This window comes from Morone saxatilis, unplaced genomic scaffold (genome assembly GCF_004916995.1).
Source record: "Morone saxatilis isolate NCDOM2014 unplaced genomic scaffold, NCSU_SB_2.0 Contig9, whole genome shotgun sequence".
Taxonomy (NCBI): Eukaryota; Metazoa; Chordata; class Actinopteri; family Moronidae; genus Morone; species Morone saxatilis.
Genome location: NW_023340268.1, coordinates 4,213,054 through 4,230,842, shown reverse-complemented (window position 1 = coordinate 4,230,842; position 17,789 = coordinate 4,213,054). Strand labels below are relative to the sequence as shown.

General features: G+C 38.7%; 1 protein-coding gene across 1 annotated transcript; it reads right to left on the bottom strand.

Annotated features, from left to right (window-relative positions):
- Nucleotides 1-1,567: 1,567 nt before the first annotated feature.
- On the bottom strand, nt 1,568-3,573 carry galr1a (galanin receptor 1a). Its single transcript, XM_035681805.1, has 3 exons — nt 2,855-3,573; nt 2,408-2,473; nt 1,568-1,921 (listed from the first exon to the last, which is right to left on the bottom strand). The coding sequence occupies exons 1-3, from the start codon at nt 3,506-3,508 to the stop codon at nt 1,568-1,570; spliced, it is 1,074 nt and encodes a 357-aa protein (XP_035537698.1). The 5' UTR covers nt 3,509-3,573.
- Between the last annotated feature and the right edge of the window lie 14,216 nt (nt 3,574-17,789).

Sequence of the window (17,789 nt, the reverse complement as noted above, 5' to 3'; positions counted from 1 at the left end):
TGTTATTTTCTGCCAATAGGAATGAAATTTCAGTATAGAAAAAACAGTGTTATTAGATAATTTGTCTAATTTGTAGCATTTGAAGGCACAGGTTGTACGCAAAAAATATTCTTTTGAAGGTACAAATTAAAGTCTTAAAGTAATAGTGTAACAATCTGGGAAATATGCTTAACTGGCTTTCTTACAGAGAGTTACATGACATAATCTACACATGGTACACATACCATGATGTTAGAATACATGTATGTATAAGGAGCAGTAACTTCCTGCATGCCAACTGTTTTATTTTAAATTTTGATTTTAGACAGTTTCCAGTCTTTGTGCTAAACTAAGATAATCAATTTGATCTAATTATAATCTAGCCCTCAGCAAAAAAGGGTGTTTCCCAAAATATCGAACATTGAATTTGAATTTGGGCATCTAAACTCTTATCTTTCTTCCTGAATTAGTTCTGTTTAAAAGCTTCAAGTTGGCAATATGATATGGTTGTGAAAATGTCAGTTTTTTGGAGCAAGCGGCGGTGACATATGGTATGTCAAGCTAAGCTTAGCTTTGTTTTGTCCATAGCAGGAAACATATAGTACACATGCTTCATAGTTCATTACAATGGACTTTTTCTGCAGTGTAATGAATCTGTCTGTCAAGATCAAACAGAAGCAGAAGAGTCCACTTCAGTCTGTAATATAATGAATGGATTCTGACATTGACTGAGGCAGATACTGTGTCGCATGAAAATGTATTCTGCTGCTCAGAGAGGTTCTTGTCCCTGTGTCAGGTCTCAAGATGTTTCTAAAATGATTTTAGGTGAGAAATAGTCAACGCAGTAACAGAATCTTGATTTGTATTTGATCAGCACTGCCTAGTTTGACAGTTTAATCTGAGTTTCGTACATTGCACTGGACGGACTGACAGAGATGACTTGTCAATCACAAGGTAGCAACACTCTAAAGCATACCCTACTTTTTCAACTATTTTACTCTAAACTGGACTATAATTTACAAAATAAACAACATGCTGTACGAAACTAGCGATTGAGACCATAAACTCATTAGGAAACAGTTTACTAAGCTAATAAATGAAGTGAGAAGTTGGCTCATTGCTCCATAAGACTTCATACTATCTGAGTTTTTTTGCAGCCAATGGAGCCGCCCCCTGCTGGCCGGTAGAATAAATTCAGGTTTAATACATTTCAAATACAGTCACTGATTGTACCTCACACAGCTGCAGAGTTTCCTCCTCTCCTGGATCGAGCAGGAAACAATAATCACAATAATCAGGAGTACTTATTCATAAATGTAAACGTGTGTTATAGATTGTTATAAAATGTTTAAAATGTCAAGTGGCACTGAATAATAGATAATGTTACTGAGTTTGATAGACCTCTGTACCAGCGATTAGAGGTCCAATTCAAGCACCGCTATTTACAGTTTAAAAAAACAAATACATGGCTGGTATAGCAGTATTTTCTCAATCTCAAATATCAATATATGTATTGGCTTCCAAAATCCAGTATCGGTCAGGTTATATATACAGAAAACAGGAGATGCTCTCAACACCAGCAGTGACATCAAAGCATTTTACTGGTCTGAGAGTCATGACCTTTGCAAGTCAAGCTGATATTGGTGGATGGTGCCGTCTCCACTCTGCTGCGTAGGTCCCTGTTGTCGTTCACAGGACACTTGCTGGGCACCCGGCACCAGAAAACCTGCTTGTAGGAATTCCTGAAGTTCTCCGACAGGAACGCGTAGATGATGGGGTTGACGGAGGAGTTGCTGTAGGCCAAGCAGTGAGCCACCATCCTGAACACGAAGGAGGCCTGGTTGAGGGGGAAGGAGCCAAACTCCACCCACAGGTGGACGACGTGGTGAGGCAACCAGGACAGACAGAAGACCACGACCACAACCAGGACTGTCTGAGCAGTCTGTGGAAGGAGCACAGAGGAGGTAATGATTGGTAATATCCATAGTTTTTACATTTCTAATGACTGAATGTTATTCCCCAACTAGAAAGCCACTTTTCACAATATCTTCAGTGAAATAGAGCAGAATGTACGCAAGAACTGCTGTAGCTAACAGCTATCAATCTGCCAATTATCTTCTCTGTCGTGTGTGAAATGTCAAAAAGTAGTAAAACCACCCAGTTTCTTAGAACACCTTCAAATGTCGTGACTATCATAAATGACAAGGAAAGCAGAAATCCTCACATTTCAGAAGCTAGAACCAGAAAATGTTTGGTATATTTGCTTGAAAAATGACTGAAACAAATATTCGATTATCAAAACAGATGCAGATTCAATTGTTTTTTAATCATTCCAGCTCTATATGCAAGTCTATAGCCACTGTGCCCACCTACCTTTCAACCACCCCAGACCTGCCAAATAAAGAGACAGAAATAAACTCCCACCAACCTTCTTTTTGGAGAGCTCAGATTTTTTGGAGACATTCTTCAGCTTTTTGTGCAGATGGTTTAAAACCTGCAACAACAAAAATATTATGAAACACAAAAACCTGAATTAGTTCTGCATCTTTTTTCTCCATTGTGCCATTTTGAAAAAGACCTTAAATGTTTCCTGTAATGCAATAACAACGCTTGTGCACATTGAGGATGCATTACAGACTCATGTTAGCTGCTTGGACAGATAATGTCTCAGTGAATATTTGTGTTTATATCTTTTTTACATTCAAAGAATAAACAAAAAATTGTCTTTTATTTGGATTAAAGCCACATTTTATCATTATGTTTAATTTTGCTGTCATCTGAATTTACTATGTATTCATTCCAAACTGTGAACACAATATATTTACCATTAATGCTTTTTTTACGCATTGATTCACTGTGATTCATGCGCACCCACCTTTGCATAGCAGACAGATATCAGAGTGAGAGGCAGGAGGTATCCGAAAACAAAGGTGCACATCACGTAGACTTTCCTCTGGTGTTCCGGCCAAACCTCCCAGCAGTAGGTGTTGTTCTCGTCCCGCTCCACGATGTTCTGGTAGTGCGCAACGGGAGATGCCATGACCAGAGACAGGATCCAGATCAGCACCACTCCGAGCATGGCGTGCCTCACCACCCGGATCGACGAGGATTTCCTGGCGTGGACGATGGCCACGTAGCGGTCCACGGACATCGCCGACAGAGTGAAAATACTGACCAGCATGGACACGGTGAAGAAATAGTGGATAAACTTGCAGATGAAAGCCCCCAGCACCCATGTGGGCAGCATGTAGATGGTGGACTGGAAGGGGACGCAGAAGAGGAGGTAGGACAGGTCCGCCACGCTCAGGTTGAGGATGAAGATGTTGGTTGTGCTCCTCGGTTGTCCCGGTTTGCTGCGCGCCAGCACCGTGATCACCATGGTGTTCCCAAGCACACCGAGGATGAAAATAAGTCCAAATATCAGAAGAGAAATAAAGTTATCTACACCCATCCCCAGTATGTGTTTCGCCGGCAGCCTCACGGTGTTGGTGTTGAAAGACTGACTCTGATTCTCCACCTGTAGCTCCATCTTTTCCCACTATTCAAGAAAAAGTTACATGTTGTATATTAAAGATGCATATCCTCCACATGTAGCTCGGGTTGAGGATGGGTTTCTCTTGAATAAAGATGGGATGGAGCTGCATTTGCAGGGTGTGCTCCCTGCCTTCCGAGGCAACGTCACCATGCTGTGCGAAGCCGATCCCACCAATACCTTTCCACTGTTTCCAGTGACCTGCAGCCAGTGAAATGGGAATAAACAGCAAGCCTATAAAACACTGCTTAAATCCTGAGTTCATCCAGCATCCAGTCTTCCTTTATTAAAACAAGTAAATATGATGCAGTATGTTGTGTGGCAGGACATACATCCACTATATTATTATTATTATTTTTGTGTCACCAAACATAGTGTATCATACATTCATATATATTTTTATTATATATATTATTTTTACATTGTCAATGTATCCCACAATGCATCATAGTTCATTACAATACACTTTTTCTGAAGAGTAATGAACCTGTCTGTCAAGATCAAACAGAAGCAGAAGAGTCCACTTCAGTCTGTAATATAATGAATGGATTCTGTCATTGTCTGAGGAAGATACTGTGTATAAAATTCATTCTGCTCCTCAGAGACCTCTGAGGTTCTTGGTCTTGTCATTTCTCACTGAATACATCAGCAATTCATTGATTACAATATACATATGTATTTTAATTACTTATATAGAGGCTAATGAGTGGTACTAAATCAAAAAGGCCAAAGTATAGAAATATTACATACATATAACACTGGTTATCTGGTCACAAAGTACTTCATTAGTTGATTAAGTATTTGGTCATAAACCAAAGTAGTGGACAAACTGTTTTTACCTAATGATGAAGCTAGATGAAAAGTAAAAGGATCACCAAAGTCATCACAGTCCATCCTCTGTGAACAATGAATGTGGGAACGAAATTTCATGCCAATCCAATAGTTGTTGAGATAAGTGGTGGCGTTGTCCTCCGTCGAGTTATGCTGCTACAATCTGTCTCTCGGAGGTCCTACAAATACATGGAAGTGCAAAATTAAATCAGTAAACTTGCCTTTTAATTTTCCATAAATATTTCAGTTTGCTGGAACATTTTGATTTAAAGGACCAGTTTGTAGGATTTAGTGGCATCTAATGGTGAAGTTGCATACTAACTAAACACCACTCGCGTCTGTATCTGAGGAACTGGAAATGTGAACAGGCTTTGAAGTATGAATAAGAAACAACAGCCAGTGTTTGGTATGTCCTTTCTGGGCTACTGTAAAAACATGGCGGTTCAACGTGGCGGACTCCATGGAGGAGGACCCTTTGTGTCTGTAGATAAAAACGTCTCATTCTAAGGTAACAAAAACACAATAATTCCTATTTTCAGGTGATTATACATTAATAAAAACATATCTATGAATATTATATTACATTTCTGTCAATAGATCCTCTTCCATGTTACACACTTCTAAAATGTCTTTTTCTTTAGAGTCAAATACTCTAAGTGAAAGTCCACAGACTCAGCAAGGAAATAGTTTATTGTTTTTCCTCATTTCCATCAATCGTCCTCGGCCTTCTGTCTGCGTTATTGATCTGCTCTGACCAGGTCTGGGAACAGCTGTATTATCATTATGCAAGCATGTGAGCCTCAGACAAACCAATGCTGGGAGATCTGCCAGGGGGATAACCATCTGGAAATGACGACAAGGATGATGCACACGCTATGTAACCTGAGAGCAGAGAGCGATGCTATCTTGGGGTCCGCTAAGCCTCAGACGACTGTACACATTTGAAGCTTTTATTTTTTATACGTCCTGTTAATTTGCTGGTGTTAATTAAGTGAATTCAACTCAGAAGCTACACTCTCTCAGTGCTAAAAAACCTTATGAGGATGATGATGGTATAATGATACTGATGATGAAGAGTATTAGGACCAATTCTCCAACTTAGCCTTCATGAAAATTAATAGTGGTTATTATATTACTCTTTTTTCCCCCTTCACAGAGTTATTATACTTTTGAGAGCATGTTGTTTTGTAATTGGTTTCTCAGTTAATGTCCTGAAGCAGCCTGAAGTTTCCATGGCGACTTTTTATTCCATCGACCGAGACGTTATCCCTCTTTCTGCTGGGGAGAAGAAAGGGCACAATGAATGAATCCTCGGGGGCAGCGTCTAATTTTTCAAGAAATATATCAAGTATTTTCCTGCAGAATCTTGACAATGTGATATCTGCCTTCAGAAAAACAGATCGAGTGACTTGTCCTGCTGCTGTCCACATTCAGCACCACGGACAGCTCATCTTTTAACCTGTAAAACTCACTCAGCTCACCCTCAAACACACACAGAGATGGTTTTATACTTTATCCGTACTTTATTCTCCTGATGGGTTGTTTCCCCAGACAACAGTTATGATCGCGTGTATCAGGATACAAGGTTGATAAAACAGTTTGATGCTGAAAACAATCATCTTCTTCATCAGTGTGTGCACTCAAATGTGTGTAATTAATTTAAAAATACAGTGCAAAAGTCAAGTCCTTCATTTCACATGTAGAGTGTCTACCTTGAAAGAAGAAATTCAGGATGATAAGTTGAACTAATGAGCAGTAAAGACCACTAGTGGTCGCCAGAGCTTCACAGGGGGTCGCAAGGCCTTCTTAATTTTAAGGGGTGTAAGAAAACTTTCAAGATATACACAGTAGGCCGATATCTCTGCATTTTGGTCATTTCTGTGAAGTAAACTAAATTTAATAGTTTTTTTTCCCTTTATGTTTAGATAAGGTTAGATTAAATGTATGATTGTTTAAAAAAAGCCTAGTACAGACAGAGAATTGTATAAAAAGTTAATAAAAATATCAGGAAAACTTATCTCTGATCAACATTCACAGGAAATAATCTGCTCAATATTCATCCAAATCACTTGTTTTTGAAGTTACATAGGTTCATTTAAAAAGGTGCAGTGTGTAACATTTAGGAGGATCTGTTGGCAGAAATTGAATATATTATTCACAGATATGTTTTCATTATGTATAATCAAGTGAATATAGGAGTCGCTGTGTTTTTGTTACCTTAAAAAGAGACGTGTCTATCTAGATATGCTGTAGGAGCTTCTACAGAAGCCCAAACAGACAAACCAAACACTGGCTCTAGATGGGGCATTCGAGTCATTTCATACATGCATATTTTCAAACTAAAATTATTTTTTCAATATAATTATCTTTTTAATGATGAAAATACAGGCAACGTGCAATTGTTCTGTATTTAACATTTCACAACAAAGGAGTAGTTTCTTTCTATTATGTTCTCTTCTTCACAAACACAGACCAGTTTTCAAATTGTTTGTCCTTGCGAAAGAGATTCAACCCATTCTGCTGAACCAGATCTTTATCTGACTCATTCAGTGATGGAGAACCATCCTTGAAGCACCAATAAAGCCTGCCAATGCCAGTCCAAATTCCTGTTTGGATGCACGCTGTGGTAGGAGAGATCTGTCTCCTAATGAACACAGCTGGGGCAGCAGTTGATGTAACCGCTCTAATACGTCTGATTACTGTTTCTTTTTTTTTTTTCTTTTTTTTATGAGTCAAGACATGTTAGCTGTATGGCTCTAGGGATTGCAATGTAGGTCTGTCTGTCCAGAGAAATATCTCGACAACAACTGAGTGGATTGCCATGAATATTTTGTCCAGACATTCTGTAACAAGTGGAGTACTTAGGCAAACAGACTTATAATAGCACATCTCAGTGGGACTAGAATGAAAACAGTATTTGCTTGCCACAAACAGGGTTGGTACACAGATCCAGGAATAAGGAAACAAATCCAGGAAACACTCAGAGAAAGATAATGACCAAGAACACTAGAAGCTGGAACGCTTGATACAAAGAATAAAGACAAACTGGCTAAGAGACAGAGGAACAGATGGACTAAATACACCAGGGAGGGAAAGACAGGTGGGACTAATCAGGACACAATGACAACAAGTGCAGGAAGGGGGGAGCTCACTTTTTCTACTGTTATGGAGGGATATATTTTATACTTTCTGATCTAAAGTTAATGATATTGGACTGCCAGGCTTAAAGTGATTTAGTGATGAGTACTAGTCGACAAAGAAAATCTTTTGTCAGGGACAGCCCTTACACTGGACCTTTACATTTTTAACCATCATTTTATAAAAGACTTCACAAATTAAGATCTGGTACTTTATTATCTCGACTAGACAAAGAGATCTGCTTTTGTTGCCGTCGACAGTCTGAGAAGCGGAGATTAGAAATCACAAAGAATCCATTTAAGGTCTTAATGTCAGCACAGACTAATGAAGTCTTAAAGGGCAGAATCACGAAGCTGTGAGTTTGAAGTCTTCCTCTCAATTTGTGTTTCAGCTTTAATACACAGTGATATCATGGTACAACCCCACTTTCACTGCATCTTCTCCCCCCACAGCCTCTGTGAGTTACTTTACCAACCTTATTAGAGACATACACTAAAGTAGATAAGCAGCTTTGAACCCCGCTGCTCTTCCTCTCAGGTGTTTAGCCCTTTAGCTCACCCTGGAGTCAGACCTGTTGTTACCATGACACTGGCCCATGAGCGGAGAGCACAGCAACAACACGTCCATTTATCCCAATAATTTGAAATGGACTTAGCTTGCCTGCTAAATAGCTGGGAGCCACAGATTGCCATTAGGGTGATTTGCATTGGCAGACAGCAGCGTTTGTTCTGTTTTGTTTTTGTCGTTTGCTTTCATTTTCCTTTTTTTAACAGTAAGTCTTCAGATAATGATATTGGTTATGAGTGTGGGAGATGCAGAGGATGATAATGTCACTTAAAGTCTGTTTCTCTTCCTGTTGGCATCAAAAAAAGTATTTTTTGTAATAAATATATTTAATTTAATTTCCAGTTTTATTCTCATTATACCAGACAGATCTTTCTTTTTGCAAAAGAAAACATATTGCAGTGTACACATCACATTTAATGTCTAATTAATTCTTAAATATATATCACTCTTCTTTCTTTTTTGCAATGTAGTTTTAAATACATGTATTTCTTGTATTTTTATATTATTATTTTCTACTGGGAAATCAGATAACTCCACTGTTCATTTTGTTTGTTACTTATTGACATTTACTATGTTTGTAGTTTCCAAGTCGCGTTGTTTTTATTATTATTAATATATTTTCCCTTTGTTTTGTTGTCTCTCAAGTTGAGGAGAGGTCAGCCGTACGTCTATCTCCTCTCATATCTGTGTCCAGCTGTTAGCTGTGGACTGAAGGGTGGCTGGTAATCACATCTATGGTTCCCGCCATCTCTGCCTAAGTGGCCTGTTATTTCTATTATCTGGTTACATGCTGTTGTATATGTGTGCAATATAAAAAAAAGTTAGTTAGTTAGTTAGTTAGCTCAAGTACGGATACTTAAAAGTTAAAAATTACTTACTCTGGAGTCAGAGAGGCATTAATTACCATCAAGTCCAATTAACACCCCTCTAACACAGTCTCAGTGGGACACAGAGAGTGTTTATTAAATCCTGAGGTGTTTCTGATATTTATACCTGCTGTACTCTTCCTGCAGAGCGCAGTTCCTCACACCAGCAGTAGAGGGAGCGAGGGAGGTTTGCCTCTGCATTCAGTGTCATTACAATGTGATTTATCTCCTGTTAGTGACACTGTGTCAAGTGCAAAGACAAACAGGTCTGTTATCAGATGTTGTCTGGAGCCAGACGGCGGTTTCATTTTATACTTTTATTTGCACAAATAAACGTGTTGAACATGTTCAGTGCAAATTCAACAGTCACACACTCCGGAAGCAGCCCGGCACAAGCCGAGCTCTACCGGTTGTTTACTCAGTCACACACACACATGCTTCCATATCCTGCACATGCAACATACTGTAGGAAGTTCATAAAGTATTTCAGTGGACTATTAATTTGTGCTGGAAACATATTCAAACATGGCATCTGAGGTTACTTGTTCAAAATGTTAAAGATCTGAAAGATTCATATGAAAATCAATAGTTAATAGTGAAGGTAGCAGCATGTTCACAGCGTTTGACTGGAGGTACATTAAATAAATACGTAGCACACTGTGCTCTTTAATGGGAAAGAAAATTACATGCTTAGTGTATTTTATCAGCACTTAAACAACTGTTTCACAAGAGGTTGCACTGTTCACTTAAAATTATTAGGTTTTAGATAAAGATGAGACATTAAATGCAATATTCTATATGTACAATTATGTATTACAGTATTTCTACCTCATCAGGCAAAATGCTCCACCTACAATTAGGGGATACAATGAGGAGATCACAGGATACAAAATAACCCTTATCCCCAAAAACTATGCACAGAGAAAACAAATACCCCAAAGAAACGACTGTAACCAGCTACAGTTAGATGTGCTCACTACCCACCTTCTTTGCTAAAAATACATTTTTAACTGCATGTCTCTGAAACAATTTTCCAGCATCTCTGATGCAAAAGCAAATTCAGAAAAGGTTTTATACTCCTGGTGAAGAAATGTTTTTTTTACAGGTTCTGTTATTCAGCCACGCTAGCAGGGTGAGTTTAGGGAGGCAGTACCGGTCAATCTACCACTTTGGTCCAGGCTTAAATATCTGAACAGCTACTAGACGGATTGCCAGTAAAGTATTGTGCAGATATGCATCGTCCCCAAAGGATGAATCCTACCGACTTTGAAGCTTTTACTTCATCCTGGAAAATATCTCACCACCCATTTCATAGATGCTAAAAACATTCATGTCCCACTCAGGATGAACTGTAATACCTTTGGTGAACTTTTAATCTGGCTCCACCACCAGGTCAAAAATGTTTCTGTATCTAATTTAAAGATGTACTTTTTGCTTAGTGCTAATTATTACCATATAATTAACATGCTAACATGCTAAATTAAAGATTTATTAAAGATTATTTTCTTATCTTTTACAGTAAATGCTGTTGGTTATGTTTTAAGAATTTCCCAAATCTGTTCTTTGGACAAACACTTGAATATATTCCCCCACCCCTCTTCAGTAAAAATGACAAGGTCGCTGCAAATGCCAGGATGCTGAAGATGTTTGTTGAATTAATAAAAACAACAGTTGGCCGAGTACTTCCAACTACACTTCACAAGAGCCCAGAAAATCATCGCCAGCACAGTGAGTGAAATCTGTGAAATGTTTTTTGGCATGAAAATGGAAAATATTGCCAAGTTGTATTATTACTAAAACAATAAGGCAGCACTTTGTTTCAGAACATGCCAATCTCACAAATGTGATGAAATCTTTCGGCAAAACACAGTACAGAACATTTATGGTTGTTTTGATTAATTCTGTTGATTCTGCCACAAAGATGCAGCTGGAAAACCGAGCTGCCCGACATCATTTCATTGATTAATTCAGTGCAGCTGTGAAGCATCTTGCTGTATTCGGTGACCTCGGTTGCCTACCAACATGTTTCAGCTCTTAGGGACTGAATCACACTGGAACACCCCAGCAATGCCTCAACAAATCTCATTGAACCTTGAGCATGGGATGTGCCTCCAATACCGAGAGATTTACTGTGTTCATATATGACAGGAAGCTCTGATACGAAAGTCATCACGACCACAAAGACAAAGAGATTTACTGAACATCCCTCCGATCCAGGATGCCGAAATAGAACCAGGCCATTTCTACCCACCGCAGGAGATTTTTGAAATCGGTGAATCTAATGAATATGAAGCACCATGGGTGACTTTAAGCTCTGTCACATGTGTGATAATCAAAGGACGCTGTGAATGTCTGTGAGAAATTCTCATTTGCACATTATTTCACAAGTGGGAGGCAGAAGAATGAGAAAAGAAAAAGAAAGAGAAGGGCCAATTACTGTAAAGTGAGTAATGACATATATGATTCAGTCACTTAGACTGATAGAAGTAACATTGAATTTATTGAAAGGATAGGCCCTTGAGATGCAGCATTTCGTTTTCAAGGAGGTCTTAAAGACACAAATACAACACAAGACACATATAAACTGCATTACATAACAAACATACACTGCAGATACATATGCACTGCTCACCCTTTCCCAACTACAACCTTCAGTTGTTGAACAAGAAAGTTGAAACAGTGACCTTAAGAGCACTGAAGATTGTTAAGTACACAAAAATCAAAAGCTAATACAAATTGTTTTCAGGTGAGAAAATAATCCTGAAGCAACGAATAGAGGTCCTGAAAGATCTCAACAAAAATGGAAGATTAATCAAGTCGGATGGAGCTTTGAATAAAAGTTAGTATAGATATTTTCCTGCAGAGACTTTAATTGTTTTTAAAGAATTATGATCAATTAAAAAAATATTATTTAAGAATGTTCTGAAACAAATATTAAAAGTGACAGATAACTAGAAGTATATTATGATGATCTATGTCAAAATTACATTGTATCATAGAGAAAGTCGTGATCGTTTTCAGGCTGCCAAAGATGTGACTATGATGCTCGTATTACCCCAAAATGCCAAAATTACATCTATTTTGTAGTGCACCAAGTCCCATGCTTTTATTTCACATATCTGATGGTACAGTGAACCTCCAGAGGAGGATGCAAAGACAAAGAACAGGGAAAAAGGAAAAAAATAGCTCAAAAGAAGTGTAAAATGATTAAAGATCATCACTTCTCCTCTTTTCTGACATTTAAAATCAGAAGAAGTAATTTCTGTCTTTCACTCTTACAGCAGCAGCGCCTCAAAAATATCCTCCAGTCCTCCGTTTGAAACAAGAGAGCATAATATTGTTGAGATGCTAAACAAATGATAGTATTATGCTCGAGCCCAGCGCGGCAGCTCCTGCCAAATGTTGATGGAATCATTGGCTTTCGACCACCAAGGCATTTGCATTGAGTTGTTTACTAGCCAAGAGAATCGCTGTGAGGACGTACAGTGGGAAAAGAAACCATTCACATCTCACAGTTGATCCTATTACTTCAAACAATGGGAATTTTCAGACACAATGAAGACACAAAAATCTAGTTTTTAAACGACATATCAGCTTTAATGGCCCCGGTTCTTCATGTAGCATTATTTAACAAGTATAACACGTAAAATGAGACACAATTAAGCGTTGTTCCATCGAAAGGAGGAAGTGCAGAGACTCTTCTTGGCCCCGAGTGTCCACTGGATGGTGACATCAGCTGCCGAGCATCATAGCTATGTTGTCATCTATAGGCTACAGGGACTGGATGCGACACAAAGAGGTCATCCAGGGTAACAAAGACACAACGACACAAAGGCTTTTCACTCTCAAAGCCAATTAGTGGAACATGATAAAATCGAGTATTCCTTTTTTCCCTTGAGTCACTTTCATCCCTGCTGGATGAGAGAAATAACCTTGAACTGACTACAGCACAGCAACTTATGTAAGCCTACTGTCTGATATTATACTGATGTTGATGTTTTCATGAGACAAATATGCTTCTTCAATGACAGAAAACATGCCCATGAAAGGAAAAGCAACCCTGTGTTTTTGGTTTTGAACAAGTTTGACGCATTTGAACACATTGTTTGGTGGACAAATGGTTTCTTTTAATAGCTACACCATCCCTGAGTATACCTGTGTAATCTAAATGAATGTGGCTCCAGAGATGGATTGTGGGTGGATAAAAAGAAGCATAAATGAAGAACCAGAACAAGATGATTAGAGAATAGGACTCTACTATATGTAATTGTGTCTGATAATATGATCTGGTAAGGCATTGCAAGAGACAGGCCGTCACATTGGGCATCTCACCGTCTCTGTTAACTCACAAAAAATGCTCCCCTGTGGACACGTACCATCTGACTTGCTTTGCATTAACTCGTGAAATCAATCTTGCGTAGCTCGAAGCATTTGAGTGTTTGCTAGCAGCTCAGCTCTATTAAAATTCACCCTGAATGGGGACATCAGTGTTTATAGATGAAGTTGAGATCTTTCAACCACAGGAAACAATTTTATTACAGTCCACCCAGTAGTTGTTGAGATATTTCAGTCTGGACCAAAGAGATGGACTGACCATGGTGCTTGCATGGGTAAAAAATGGCTACTACATTTTGCTTGTTTCTTGATTTAATTTCTCTACATTAAAATTATGTCTCTACAATTTCAGACCGATAGGAGTCAAGATGGTGAATCAATACAGGAATGTCTTAAATTCCCAGTGGTGCAGATGACAAACATGAAGTTTTACTTGAACTGACTGGTCTTGAAAAGTAATAATTTATGCAAAGGGAAGCAAAATCTTTGCTCCTCTTTGACCATTTTTATTAACAAGTGTCTGTATTCAAACAAACTGTCTTAACTGATTGACTGCAAAACAAGCCAACTGTCTCATATGTTCATTTTCTGCACATGTGATGGAACAGAGGAAGGCTTTCTTTCTCCCTCTCTCCAGTAGCTGATAGATATTCAGCTGCCTCTCTGGGTGGGCGTCTTGGTCTAGATCAACATTCTTGCCGGGGTTCAAGGATATCTCCCGTGTTTGTGTCCCACAGCTTTGTTGCATGGCCGCCATTGTTTCCACTGCACTCAGCCTCGACCTTCCAGCAGCAGGAACAAATCCAAGACTCTTCTGGACACGAGGGCACAAGCAGTGTGGTCAGCCCACTTTCTGCATTCCTGTACCCTACCTCTGTCAGGCCCGTGGGTGCTGCGCTGAGGCTCGGCCCTGGCAGGACAAACAGACAGAGCTCTGTGTACGAGGCCAGAGTGGACAAACATGTCTCCCTCTGAGTGTATCCCCATTTTACTCTCTTTATACAGGAAACTGGGCAGCCATGTTGGCTCCATACACTTCACTGCTATGGGCTATCATGTTTAGATGAGAGTTTTCACCCACTTTCATTTTCAGGATTCCTCAGCGGATGAGTTCAAATAAAGGCCACGAGTTTCTCCACTTTTACAAGGATTTTGATTTTCTCTGAATCACTGCTGAATGAGCTCGTATTTGACCCACATTAAAAAAGATAAATAACTCGTACTTGTGCTGGTATTATAGAGAGAACAGTTCAACAAACTAAAAATACATGAACAACATTATTGAGGCTAAATGTGAGCAATTTCCCACTTAAGTCTATTAAATTCAATTAATGTGTAACTTAGATTTCTCCCTGAAATTCTGCAAAGCATGTCGTAAATGATCACATTTATAGATTTACTCCAAATGCATACTTTTATATAGTTTTAACTGTTTTTTTTAAATTAATCTTTTTTGTCAAACTTTGCTTGAAATGAACATTTGTGTTGTTTCCAGGCTGACAAAATGCCTAAAATGACAAGATGTGGATATAACATTTAGTTTTTTAGACAAGAACGTTTCATGTCCTTTTTTGGGTGCCAAATAATCTAAAATTAAAATATGAAGCTCAGCAAGGACTCGGCCCGGGTACATGGGGCGCCATCTCTACCCGGTTTACACAAACTTCCCGCAGTTATTGTGTTCACTATTTGGGTTATACAGTTTATCAGTTGTTCTGTGCTGTTATTATTAATCGAACATAATATGAAATATCCATAAAATATATATATAATATATAAGTCACTTGGAAAAGGGGTCTCTAAAGGGAAAAGGTTGGGACTCATCTATAGATTCTAATTAGATTCATAGGTTCCTGTAACTTAGATTGACAGTAAAGTAGAAGGTTAGTTTTTAGTTTTTACCTTGGTGACAAACAGATTCTCTGATAAACAGCCTTGTTTATCAGAGAATAACAAAAAACACTCAGTGGGTGATGTAGATATGAACATTATGTTTTTTGGTGAGATTTTTGCGATTATAGCCTTCTGGGATTTTCATTTCCCCTCTGTTGTCGCTAAATAATGTAAGAAAATAATATGAAAACAGTCACCTCAGGCATAATAAAGTGATGCAGTAAGTAATAAGAAAAGCAAATTGAAATTTTGAGCCTACACTGATGTGTTATGTAACATGGATATCTTCAGCTTATTGGTTGTTGTGGTGGTTTTACCGCACAAGGACGAGGGATTAATTTGAAGGGAGACAAAAGGGTCCTGATATATCTGACTCCAGTGACTGTGCAGACATCAGCAGGGGGACTGGAAAAGAGAGAAACATGATTAGACCCCACAAACATTATCCTGTAATGAAGCTTAGCAATACCTCAGCATGGCAGTGGAGAAACTTCCCTTAGTTCACAGCCATTTTGTGTCTTTAACATGAAACTTTCTATTTTTTTTCTCATTAACACATTGTCTGTGAGAAGTGGAAAGCGGATGTGTCTCAGATCATGCGGCTGTTCACATCTGAGGAAACATGGGCTCGGTCACCAGAATAATCTCTCCTGTGTCTCTTTCACTCTCATCTTGTTGGATTTCTTTGTAAGAAAAAGATTTCGATCTGTGGGACTGCTCACAGTCTTCTCATACCCTGTTTTATATAGAAATGGTGCCACGTGAATTAATTTAAATTAGCATTTTGATAGTTATTTTAGTCCAATGTAGCTCAATCTCAATTTTTTCCACTTGAATATGAGTCAGAACTTTAAATAAGTTTATATTGGTTTGTCAATATTTAAATTTCCAGAATGAAATCTTATTTCTGACACACTGCACCTCTGGGAGATTGATCTTTGATTTGTCAAATGTTCTGTGACATTAAAACAGATTTTTCTGTTGACACATTCCTTCAGTTAACAGTTTTTTCCCTGACTTACTTTCTGACTTGAAATAAAACTGCTGTAACAAAAAGGCATCTGTTCTAAAAATATTAATATTCTGATGCTGCATGGGTGTTTTCTAACACAACTTATCCTGCAACAGATCCGGCTTTGTTCACCGGCTGCTGCAGCCACTGCGAGTGAAACTACACATGCAGTGGTAGTGCTGTAATGCCGTACAATGGCAGAATAAATGAAAAGTTACACAAACATTTGGAAGTGTTTGAAGTCAAGTATCACACATGAAGTTTACTCAGTTGTCATGAAACTGTAGACGTTTAAACTTTGCATTTTTCTTACTTTTAGCACTTTTTGTCCATGTTAGCTTTAATGTTAGCATGACAGGAGCTTAGATAGATAGATGACAGCTGAAGATAGACAGGAAAAGGGGGAAAGAGAGATAAGGGAGGACACGCAGCAAAGGGCCACAGGTTGGACTCAAACCCACAGCTGCCGCAGCAGGGACACAGCCTCTGCACATGAGGCGCCAGCCAGGTGAGCTGTCATGACACCAAAAACGAAATAAATCATTGCTGATTTTTCACATTAAATTGGTTTTGGATTAGTACATTATTTTGTACGGAAGCCAAGAAAGATTTCTTGAGATAACAACATAATTTATCATGAGTTTTTATGTAGTTTCATTTGTTTTGCACAGTAATACAAAATAAAATAGATTCATATAAAAAACAGTAATTACAGTGCAGTCTGGTCCATTTGATCAGACCTGATTTCAGCCTTCAAGATAACTGTCATGACTGTCGGGGAGGATTTATAACTCAACTGAACAGAATTGTTACCAGAATGAACATCTGAAAGCTAATTTCATGGCAATGTGATGCAGTAGTGAAGATTTAAGATCTCTGCAATGTTCAGATGCTTTTAATGCACTTTTTCCTGGGTTTTGGGTTCACGTTGTGTCATTTCTCCATTCATTTTTTATAATACGCCACATATGCATGTTGGCATGGCACTCCTGATATCTGACAAACATTATAAGTCGTGATAACAGGTTGATTATTTTGTCATCTTGAGAATATAAAAAATGAATTGCAAAAATGGCCTTTCTCAGCTTCCGTAACGTTGGCCAGCATCGCCATGTTTATTTCATGTCCAAAACACAACTTTTGAATCTCCATTATTCATAAACATCCAGTAATAGAAGGGACTGTATAGATCTCATTGTTTTTTAATTTGAAAATACAAAAATGGAGAAAAATCCAAACATGCAAAGTCACCACAAGTTTATCGTATTACTCTGCAGACACAGTTACTTCTTGGCTCGTGTTCACAGGTTTTCACACAACAAGCATTTCCTTTCTTCTGGGCCTCTACGTATGTTAATCTGGGTGACTGTACATCTAATTTAAAGACAATCCATTAAGAAAATATATGAGACCCATTCAACAATGGCCTCACAGTGCTGCGGGCTGCTTTGCATCAGGGTGTGAGTGCAGACTCAGAGATAACCCTTGTTGTCCCTGCGGCCGGGGTGAAGCAGATGGGTAGAGGAACAATGGTCAGGCCCATGCGGAGGGCGGCAGTGACTGACACAGCCACTGAAGCTCCAAAGAATGCCTGGAACCGAGCCAGAGCCATGGACCTCACTGCCACTCCAGCCAC